At 41.1% G+C, this 11,688-nt stretch overlaps 1 protein-coding gene across 1 annotated transcript; it reads left to right on the top strand.

Moving 5' to 3' along the window:
- The first annotated feature begins 382 nt into the window (after window positions 1-382).
- ndufs8a (NADH:ubiquinone oxidoreductase core subunit S8a) lies at window positions 383-10,934 on the top strand. Its single transcript, XM_030432550.1, has 8 exons — window positions 383-508; window positions 1,282-1,337; window positions 1,731-1,796; window positions 6,722-6,811; window positions 7,678-7,786; window positions 8,683-8,746; window positions 8,944-9,072; window positions 10,275-10,934. Exons 2-8 carry the CDS (start codon window positions 1,295-1,297, stop codon window positions 10,404-10,406), a joined length of 633 nt encoding a protein of 210 aa, XP_030288410.1. The 5' UTR covers window positions 383-508; window positions 1,282-1,294; the 3' UTR covers window positions 10,407-10,934.
- The last annotated feature ends 754 nt before the right edge of the window (window positions 10,935-11,688 follow it).

The following is an 11,688-nucleotide window of genomic DNA, read 5'->3' on the forward strand; positions in this document are numbered from 1 at the left end:
ATGTAACTCTCTATCCCGTAAGGATTCAGTGAAACTCTGTAGATTGAGGCTGGGCCATTGTGGGTTAAATAACTCTTTGTGCAAAATAGGAAAACATGTTTCTGGCTTGTGTGAATGTGGGATCCTTGAAACAGTAAGGCATGTCTTCCTTGAATGTAGAAAGTATAGGGAAGAGAGAAAGGTACTCTTTGTTAGATTGACAGGACTTGGAGTTGAGGCTTTCTCTGTTACATCTTTATTTGGACACAGTGAGAAATATAAATTGATCTCCAATGCAGTTCTGCAGTTTCTACATGATACAGGACTATATGTGAGAATTTAGATCTAAATCTGACCTGTGGAGGGCAGTAATACGCTTAACAGCGTCTACACTGCCGAAATCCCACAAGAAGAAGAAGAAGAAGAAGAAGAAGACACGTGATCACGTTCTGTAACTTCCTGTACACGCAGGGTCCGTACCACAAATAGTCCGCTGTTCTGGTTCAGAAGGCCAAATAGCGACATATCGGTGAGTTAAAAACGATTTATATCTCTGAAATCGAATGTCTTACGAAGTTCCATCTAAGTCAGATTAAATTGTTAAGTTATTATAATTCATATCTAATTTTTAAAGTATTAGTGTTACCTTTAAATCCCCTTAAGCGACCATTGTGCAAAAGTCCTTGACAGTAACGTTATGTGCCCTAACCTGGCTACTAATCAGTGCTAGCTCAGTTTAGCAGTAAACCTTTACCTGTCACAGTTTAAGCCCTACTGCAATTAATTGTGCACGATTCATGTGTGGCCACAAGTTTATTTTGTTTGTGCATTGCAAGCTAATGTTGATCTACTAACGTTACGCAATGTCATGCTATCGAGGTGGTGGTAGCGTAAGCGTTAGACAAGGGTTAGCTTAGGTCGAGAATTAGAATCAAGCGGTAACGTTACATGAAGAGGTCACATCAGTCTGTTAGCCGTTTCTTACTTTTTGACTTTGTGACAAAAAGGGTGTTGAGACGATCGTTTACAGATGATAAACGGTGATGTTACATCAGTGAAGTAATATTTATCAGTATTCAGTGAGTGTTGTGACGGTGAAAAACAGGTTTAACCTCCGAGCCCCACGTTGAATTAGCTTCACACTGTTTAGACTGTACATGGCAATGTTTCATTCAAGGGGCACCATGTAATTTTGGAGAAGGAATTCAAACTCAGAATTGTTGTATTTACAATATTAATGAATTCGTAATACAAACTCAGAAATATATACTTTTTCCTCATTGTTATTGTCTGTGGTTTCAGCTTTGAAGACAGGATGGCTGCAACATTGCGTTTACTTTACACTGTGTCAAGGCCAGGTAAGATATCCCAGCTAAAGGGACAGGAAAGCATTAAGTTGCACTTAAAAGAATACTCAGAGAGTACTTACAGAGTAACACAATATTCCTGTCCAGCCATTAACTTTAAACAGTTAAGCTAGATATAATTGAATCATAATGACAATTTGATACATAATCACATACAGTTTGATTACTTGTCTGTCTTGTTTCTGTGGTATGTACTCATAACAGACATTATTAAGCACACATCACCCATCATTATGAAGTTATTATCAAGAACACATTACCTGTATAGTATCCTTCACTCATGTACGTAGTACTCAATGTAATGGGTTATCTCATTTTGCTACAGATGTCTCTGCTGTAGCAAGCTTAATGATAAACCACATTTTGTTTTGTCTTTACCTTCAGGCACTTTTGTGGCTAGCCAGAATCTAGTGAGGTCCTTCAGTGTGTCTACACAACGGGAAGGATTCAGTAAGTACTGCGACATCACAAAAACTCAGCTGTTGTTGAACTCATGTTTTCTGGCATCACTAAGCTGTAGGGGTGGAACGGTTCACAAAATCCACGGTTTGGTTCATATCACGGTTTTGTGGTCACGGTTTTCAGTTCTGTACGGTATACGTTGATCATTAGGAAAATCAATTATGTCTTGTATAGTCTGGTTAAAACTGTAAGAATGAAGCAGTCTGACATTTGATACATCATGTGACAGTCTTAGGTTAAAGTAGGTAAGATTCTGGCACTGCAAGAGAGGAGACATTGCTAGTTCCAACATGCTTTTCCTTTATGTGATATTATTTAAGAAAGTTATCTTGAACAAATAGTTCAGTCATTAAAATGGAGTGGAATCTTTTGTGCATACTGGGCACAAATACTGAACTGAATTAAATATATAACCTACATTTATCAATCGTGGTTCTTACAAAAATTATATCTTATAAAATAGAGAAGTAAAAATGGCTCTTAAAGCTCTGATCCTTTTATTAGTGCATATAAAAGAATTTAACTTTACTACTTTTACAACCACATTATATACCAGCAACAAAGTGAAGCATAGGCTTTATAAACACTAGACTTATGCCCCTGTTCTTCTTTGCACTTGAAATTAAAGTGCAGTGTTTGAAATACAATCAAAGAAATAAGGCTGGATTTCTTACCAAACTGAAAGTGTCACTGTGTTATCTAACATGACAAAATAAATAATCCAGATTATCAGGTCATCAGTATAAAATGTAGCATAAACCAAACTAACACATACTGCACTGCTTATAAACAACACAGCTCTGCTGATTCCATTATCATGTTCTTCTGTAAGAAGATCAGTTTGTCCACATTCTCTGCCAAAAGACGAGACCTACTTGCAGTCACAATGTCCCCTGCTGTAAAGAAAACTCTCTCACTTAGTACAGCTGTACCTAGGACTGCAAGGTAACGTTGAGCCAACTTGCAATGAGGATACTTATGCTCGTTGCTTTCCCACCATGAAAGTGGATTTTCATCCACTGGAATGCAGCACTTGAGCCTGTATGACATGACCTCCTCCTCAGTGATCTGGGACAAAGACTTGTTGGTTCCCCTCTCTGTTGTAGAGCGCTCTCCAAAAAGCTTTGCCATGGCAGATTTTTTTTGAGGAGGATATAACCTTTCTGATGCCTCTGGCTCTCCAGCTGAGGATGAACTGGCCACCTGGGCTTCTCTGGGTTGACCCTGCATGATAAAATGGCAAATAGTATGGTAGTTTTAAAAATATTGATAACAACAACACTTTCATGCCAACAAAGACACTAAAACTATTCTCTACTGTACACTTGGAAAAGAAAAACAATGCAAAGGCTCAAATATTCTGTTTAGAAAAAAAAGAGGCTAATGATGGCGCTGTCTTCTTCACTGGGTGTCATGGATTTAAGTATCATCTTCTGCAGAGGGATGATCATGGACACTGAAGGGGATGTTTCTTTGCTCATGAGCGTGGTGACATTCTTCAGAGATTTGAGAATCTTAGTTAGGTCCTTTGCCAGTTTTGTCTCACTGTCAGTCAAAACAGCAATGTCAATTTTTCTTGTCATACATTGCCATGTATTAGCCTAGTTTGTGAACTGGCAATTGCAGCATCTCCTGTCTGGTTTTTAGGGTGTGGGTGGTTGTTGTGCTCTGATGGAAAAATGTTACTACCTTCCTAATCTTCCCCAGGAGTCAGGATACCTGACTTATTGAGACAGCATTCTTGGCTGCAAGATTGACAATATGTGCAAAACAGCCAATTTGTGGCCCCAGTCCAGCTGTTGCATTGACTGCATTCACCATATATTTTGCATTGTCTGTAGTAAAAGGGATTGTGCTGCTGCTCCTCTGCAAATTCCATTCTGTCACTGCTTCTCTCGGTGCTTCAGAGAGATGCTCGCTTGTATGGATCTCAAAAAAGGGGGCATGTCTCTAAAACTGAGCTTTTCATCTCCCATTCTGAGGTAATGTAATGGGCAGTCAAAGTCAGGAAACTTTCAGTGGCCCTGGAGGTCCATCCATCACTAGTAAGCGCTTCATTGGCTATGTCAAACAATTCTTTAACAATTCCTCGTCGGGTTTCTTCATAAAGTGCGGGAATTACCGTGTTGCTGAAGTGTTTGCGGGAGAGGATTTTATATCGTGGCTTGAGTGTTTTAGTCATACAACGAAATCCAGCACCCTCCACCACGGCAAAAGGCTGCATATCTTTGGCTTTGAAATACCCAACTCCTTTCATTATGCATGTTGCCCTGTCTGACTCGTCACTGTCAGGCTGTTTAAAAGCTGCTGGGAGCAGAAGCTGTGCTGTCGACTCTCTCCCTTTCCTCCTTGCGCTGCCAATCGTCTCACTGGGATAATGTCTTTGCAGATGAGCTGACATGTTAGTCGTGTTACTGTTAGCACAAACAACACATGTTGCACAATGCTTGCACACTGTCACACTTCTGTCTACAACTTTCTTACCGTCATCATCGTAGGTCACTGTAAAGCCATGTCCACACGTACCAAAACGATCTTTTTTCCCCTCCGTCTTCCTTGGCATTGTTTCAAGACTATTTGCGTCCAAATGGATCCATTGTAAATGACTCAACACACTGTAGTTCATATTCCAGGCCTATAGGTGGCGCTTGAAATTCACCAAAAACAGAGAAGAAGAGACGGAGCATGCACATAAAGCTTGTGCACTGTATACAAACAGACAGTAGAAGGAGAAACTGAACACAACAAGAAGAAGACGAAAATGGCTAGTCGGTTGTCCATGATCATTTTTTGCTCAGCGTAGTGGCAGAGGAGCAGAATATTTTGCCCTAGTAACCCTGATAGGCTCAATATCTTCTGCAGCACGAACACAAGCATGTAGTCCGCCATTGTTGTTGTTATGAGACGTTGCAGGGTTAAGGGGTCGAAGGCAAGAGTTGGAGGGGTGGTGATGATGGTGTCATTGATACGCAAAGTATGCGGATTCACATGAGAGTGCAAGGGCGGCGTTTTCTGATTTTTCCACCCTGAGACCAGGTTTAAAAAAAGTGCCTTTACAGGCACTGCGTTTACAGGATTCATGTGGACGATCGGCCAAAATGATGCAAAACGTGTGTTTACACACAAAAGCACTTCCATGTGGATGGCCCCTAAATGCAAAGTGGTCCTATACAGCAGACCTATACAGTGCTGCTGGCGCATTTTCCAGCTCTGAGTCTTTTCCACTTGCCATGCCCACAAACGTCTCCACAACTAACCCAAAGATACTCTATTACTATCTGTTACACTGCTTCGCTTCTTCTTCTTCTTGTTTACTGGCGGGTGGCATCCAGGTCAGTACCACCACCTGCTGCTCTGGAGTGTAAACGCTTCGCCTCGTTAGTAAATAAGGAAAAGAAGTTGCGCGTGCCTATGAACCCAACGCGACACAGGCAAACCGAACCGAGACAGTCGAACCGAATTGTTGGTGCTATATGTGGTGATGCTGATGTTTATGATTGTGCTGACATCAGCTGTTGGTTTGACACGTTTTACGCATGACACGTGGGTGTGGGCTGGGAGAGTAGTGTTTGAATGATTGAGTGATTGAATGAATGACTACATATTCACCTGGTGTCGGTGGCGGTGGCATGGAGAGGGGGTGAGTAAGGAGAGTGTATTTTTTGTTGACCGCTCAAACCAACTGCAAATTTGGTATTATGAACATCTTGCAGTGCCTTGCCTTATTTTATGTGCCATGCTGTTTTGAAAATAAATACGGAAGCAATCGCCAACACGGAAAAGGCTTATTCGTTTGTGTAGCGAGTGTCACTTAGCCTCTCAGTGACTTCGACTTTTGTTTGGAGTCGCTATACACGAACAGTTCGGATGGTTTTCATAAACCGTTCCATCCCTACTAAGCTGGATCACCTAGTTTTAACCAGAGTAGATAACCAAGGTAGCCCATGCTGTATCACTAAGGGCCTGTGTACAGATTGTGTTTCTCTGAGTGTCAGTATTTCTTTCCAATTGTTTGCAATGAGGAAAGATTATCACAGGATCACATAATCGTGTGATCTCACCAGGCTTCAAGCTATGTTCCTGTTGACACAAAGAGGTTCTGACCAATCAGTGTCCTCTGAAGAACTTTTGGCAGGTGTGGTTTAAGTGGTAAACTTGTTTCTGTTGTGGAGAATTTTGAAGTAGTTGACTCTAACAACTTGCTATTCCTCTGTTGTGTTTGAAGAACTTTTATATATTTGAGTGGGAGTCTGTGTCTGCTTTTGTTTTACAAAAGAATGAAAATAAGATGTTGAGAAGGTATTTGCTTGAAGTTGAACCTTTCTCAAATCCGCCACATCGTCCTGCTGGGTGAGCATTGAGTCATGATCTGGGTGGATGATGCTTCAACCTATAATATAATAATATACAACATCCTGTCTCTTCTGTAGTGTCTGAATGTTGAGCAGGGTTATTCAAAACTGGGTGGTGGGACACAGCTTTTATGATGGCTTTCTTTGTTCTGGACTGCCTGATTGTCTCTAATCCCTTGAAGGTGAGCCCTAATAGGATTGGATACTATTGGCCCATTGTGCAGATTTTCTTGTCCTTGCCTCTGAAAGTGAATGTACTCATTTGATTTGAATTTTCTTTTGTCTAAAATGTGTGTCTGTTCTGGTCCCCAAATTATACATTCTGCAACTGCCCATCAGGGCGTCCGCAAGAGAGTATATTACATATTCAAAAAGCAGCCCACTTTGGACAAATGTGGAACTTGAAAATACACTTTGTGGTTTTGTAATGTTGTTCAATCTTGATATGCATTCATAAATCTGCAGATTTCAAACATATATCATCATTTTATCCTATCACAGTAAAACACGAAGCACTCACCAACCCCAGCGGTCTCACGTGTGTTGTGTTTGTGTCTGCAGAGTATGTGAATGCCCAAGAGATCCCGACAGATATGAAGTCCATCACCGACCGAGCTGCCCAGACGCTGCTGTGGACAGAGCTCTTCAGAGGTCAGCCCATCTGCACACACATAAGTAACACTATAACATATAATAAAACATATTTTACATAAAGGACACACTGAAAAAAACTTGTCAGATGACGTTTATTACTTTTTAATACTGTAGTGGAAATTCTCCTTTGTGAGGTAGAGAGTTGCTAAGTCTCCGAAGAACTTCAGACTTCAGCGTATGAATCAGATGTCATTTAATGAAACACGCAGCGTGGAGAGAAGGCAAAAGCATTCTCTCACGAACTCTAAATTGTTATCCCTTAAGTACAGAAACAGAGAGGAGGTTACCTTCATTTACAACAGTCATAAAAGATCTTCTTTACAGAATAATAACTCTTTGATATTTTGGATGTATTCTGTCTTCCCAGGACAGTGACCCTTTGATGTAACAGATGGGACAGTAAATGTCATCTTATCTAAACTTGTGTATCTTCCCATGTGGGGATGTGCCCCCTCCTGTGGCTCTTGTGACACCTCAGGCAGTGTGACAGCCTCTCTCCCCTCCTGTCAGTACATTTGATAACAAAAGGAAGACTATGTCATTTTCTCACAGATGTTCGCAGCAGTTTATCTCTTTATTATATATGAACTGGATTTAAAGCAACAATTCAAGTTTAATCGTGAATCAAAACAGAGCTGCTGGTTGTCTTTGTCCTTCCACACTAGGTTTCTTTTAGAACAGTTTAAATTTAATCAAAATTTATTTTACAGTACCATGTACATATTAAAAAAAAAAAAAAAGCTTCATGACAGTGGGTCTTCACCACTGGAGGTGGTTTGGGGACTGTTGTCTGTGGATAATGTGTGTCCATGTGATCTGTGATGTGCCTTACTCACATATGAATGATTGTGATGTCATGTCAGGTCTGGGCATGACAATGAGCTACCTGTTCAGAGAGCCCGCAACCATCAACTACCCATTTGAGAAGGGCCCGCTGTCGCCACGCTTCAGAGGAGAACACGCCCTGCGCAGGTGATGATGACCACTCAACGACAACCACGCAGTCCATTGTGGATAGTATTATTAGTTGTGGCTGTTTAGAACATCTTTAGAGCAACACTTTTTATTACAGTCGATGTCTGTCAACATGTTTTTTTTTTTTAGACAGGTGTGCTTCACTCATTGCTTCTCGGTCTTACTCCAGCAAAAGGAGAAGAATGGCTGAAAAACAAACCAATTATGAGCAGTCTCAGAGAAGGAGCAGTGGTATTGTCAAATGGCTAGATCATTTAGTTATGAATTTGTAATTTCCAAAGCGATTTTCACATCCAAGTTTGCTCAAGAATTTACAGTAAAATGCATAACTTCAAAGACCAGTTGTGTTTGAACTTCACCATGCCTATCAAGAAATATCATCAGGCGGACAAACACATTTGCTACTGTTGGCTAGCTCAATTGGATGCAGTGTCACAAACTGGGTCTGTTTTTGAAAATAAAAATTGATGTCAGAGACAACCCTGTGTCAGTAAATGCTCCAAAGAGTTTGGTGTGGATACTTTTTTTCCCCCTCCTTTATTTGGATGGTGGTCCTTGGAAAGGTATTAAAATTCAGAGTTGGCCTTGAGCTACAAAAGGTTGAGACCCCCTGGTTTAACCCCTGGAGGAACCTCTGGAAATTGTCATGAAAAATCTTCTTCCAACACTGTAATATGTACTGTAGAGTTTAACTTCAACTACAATGTTTCAACTTGTTTAAGTAGCTGCTGTGGCTCATGTTGTGACTATGGCAACCACATGAACTACGGAGAGGGAGACAATGTAGAATCTGACTTTACTGAATCTGACGTCCCTGAATGATTCACCAGAAGGCAAATATATTTATGCAATAACAGCACTGTAGATCTTTGCTCTAAATTATGTTACATCAGGTATCCTTCAGGAGAGGAGCGCTGCATCGCCTGCAAGCTGTGTGAAGCTATCTGCCCTGCTCAGGTGTGTACACACACACACACACACACACACACACACACACACACAGCTAGACTTAAGAAGAATGTTCACTAGATGTGGCATGAGTGCATTTTGTCAGCCTTTAACATGAACAAGAAAAAACAAAATTGCAATTGCAAACTACACCACATGGTATTTATAACTGTCTGTATTTGAATAACCAACATATTTGTGTCCAGGCCATCTCAATCGAAGCAGAGACTCGTGCTGACGGCAGCAGGAGGACGACTCGCTACGACATCGACATGACCAAATGTATTTACTGCGGCTTCTGTCAGGAGGCGTGTCCTGTTGATGCCATTGTAGAGGTGTGTATCATCCTGTGTGAAAGCACAGTAGGTGTCTAAAGCTGCACAGTTGCCTGTTCAGTGCTTCAGAAAGCATCCTCCCTGTAGTTAGCAGCCCTTTTCGCACAGACTCCACATTATCTCTGCCGCGAAGACTCGCCAATTCATCTGCCTCTCTTTGCTTGCACAGAACCAAGCAGCTCCGGTGTAAACCCACACCAGTGTGTCAATTCATACAGAGCAACGATGATCCAAAAGAGGTGTGACAATACAGATCATGACGTTGAGATCTGTGTTTTTTCAACGTGTTTCCCATGGTGTCCTCCTCTCAATCTAAACATGTACCCGCTGACTTTTTGTTATCGTATAGACGCTGTTATAATGTGTTGTGATTGAGATCCTGACCCACAAAAAATCCTGTAAAGGGACACTGAAAGTTCACCGAAGTCTTGGTTGGGAGGGCTGACTGTTGCAGTGATTTTTTAAGATATTAACTACAACAACACAATAGTGGAAGGAGACAAATACTTGGTGAGTTTTTTGCTGGGGACAGATGCTATTTTTCGGGCAGAAATGTGACGAAGAGTTGGTAGGACCGACAGCAGGACAGACAGGATGACAGAGGCTTTTCCGTATATTGATTCAGTATTTTTTTTCCTCATAAGTTGCCAAAGACACTATCAGTTACTTCGCTGCTGTTCATGTAATATTGCTATGTAGGACATTTCTCTTTATTTGATAAGTGAAGGAACTGTTTAGTTATCAGACAGACAACACACAGACGCCTGCTCGCCTCTGCTGCAGCTCTGATACTACCTCTGGAGGCACATCAGAGCCACATTGAATACGTCCCCCCTCTCTGCCTCTGAAACTTTCACACAGAGGACGATGCGGAGAATCTGAGCTTCTTCGTCAACAATAACAGACCTGCTTTCCAGTGTTTGGAATTTAGCATATTTTAAAGGTTCTATATTTGAGATTTTGAACATTGATATAGCAGCAAACAACTATTTGCTACAGTATATAAAGATTTATTGGAGTAATAGTATCCTGATCAGAGAGTTTGTTATCCAAGCTTCTCTATTCAGTGTAAAGGGCAGTATGAATGGGGCTGCTGTCTGGGGAAATTGTTTTGTTGAAGGTTAACTGTGTTTTTTTAATATAATGTCATTTCTGTCATATTTTTTTAATTTCACTCTCCATCTGTCTCTTTTTTCTTTTAGGGTCCTAACTTTGAGTTCTCCACTGAAACCCATGAGGAGCTGCTCTACAACAAGGAGAAGCTCCTCAACAATGGAGACAAGTGGGAAGCAGAGATAGCTGCCAACATACAAGCTGATTACCTTTACCGATAGATCCCCCTACACACCACAAACACAGTGTACAGTTAGCACATACCAATATAACCTCTCTGACACACATACGTCCATAGTGTACATACTGTAAGAATTCAGATGCAGCTTTGATGGATGGGCTTCAGCGTGGATTTGTCGAAACATTACAAACACATTTCCTATGGTGTTAGTGTCGTCCCCTTCTGATATGATAAATATACTTTGATATGTTCCTGATTTTTACCTTGACATTGTTAGATTCCTTATTTATTGTAAAAAAAATATACAGTCCATCTGGCTCACCATGGTCCGGTCTGTGTATTTCTGTCTGAACAGTCCCTCTGGAATAGAAAGGAAGGCGACTGGCTCATGCTGTGACGGTATCATTGCTGCACACTGAAAGCAGACTTCGCTCTGGGTTGATTTTGATTCTGATGTCCCACACAAGTATACATGGATTATTGTTATTATCATGGGTGTCAGTGCAGAGTTTTATGGTTTTTGTGCTGTTTCCACCTTGACTCTAATAATAAAATTCTGTGAAAAACACTAAATGTGTCACGTTCCATGTTGACTTTGGAAAAAGAAGTGATATAAAAATTACACTAAACCACAAACTGAGCAGATGCAGTCAGTTAATAAAAACTGTGACCCCCATGAATGTGCAACTTGAATTAATCTGAAACATGGGAGAATTTGGGAATATTGTAAATGAGGACAGCCATTGTTTGGAATTTTGCATTTTTTAAAGGTTCTATATTTGAGATTTTGAACATTAATATAGCAGCAAACAACTATTGCTACAGTATATAAAGATTAATGATGGGGGCGCAGAAAGGGCAGGTGTAGCCACTCATCGATCAGCTGATTGATCCATGCAGCGGAGAGGGTAGCGACTTCACTCATCTTGCCTCCTGTTTAACTGCATTTGGGTCCAACTCCTATATACATAGTCTCCTCTTTAACAAAACCTGACAGCTTGAGGATGAACCACAGTACAGAGACAGCATTTTGAAAGATTTTAAATGACATCAGGTGCAACTTAGAAAACCATAAACTCACAGTCTTGGTACTACTGGATCTAACCGCCGCCTTCAATACAGTAGACCATCACATTTTATTAAACAGACTGAAGAACCTGGTCGGCCTCTCTGGTACAAAGATTAATGATGGGGGCGCAGAAAGGGCAGGTGTAGCCACTCATCGATCAGCTGATTGATCCATGCAGCGGAGAGGGTAGCGACTTCACTCATTCACCTGCCACCATAAAGACCAGGCGCTCTCCGCAACCCGATGCCGGACT

The sequence above is a fragment of the Sparus aurata genome, chromosome 1 (genome assembly GCF_900880675.1).
Source record: "Sparus aurata chromosome 1, fSpaAur1.1, whole genome shotgun sequence".
NCBI lineage: Eukaryota > Metazoa > Chordata > Actinopteri > Spariformes > Sparidae > Sparus > Sparus aurata.

Coding starts and splice junctions, on each gene's coding strand:
- ndufs8a (XM_030432550.1), top strand. CDS start 1,295: ATGGCTGCAACATTGCGTTTACTTTACACTGTGTCAAGGCCAG. Junction 1,797..6,721: donor TACACAACGGGAAGGATTCA/GTAAGTACTGCG, acceptor TTGTGTCTGCAG/AGTATGTGAATGCCCAAGAG. Junction 6,812..7,677: donor GTGGACAGAGCTCTTCAGAG/GTCAGCCCATCT, acceptor ATGTCATGTCAG/GTCTGGGCATGACAATGAGC.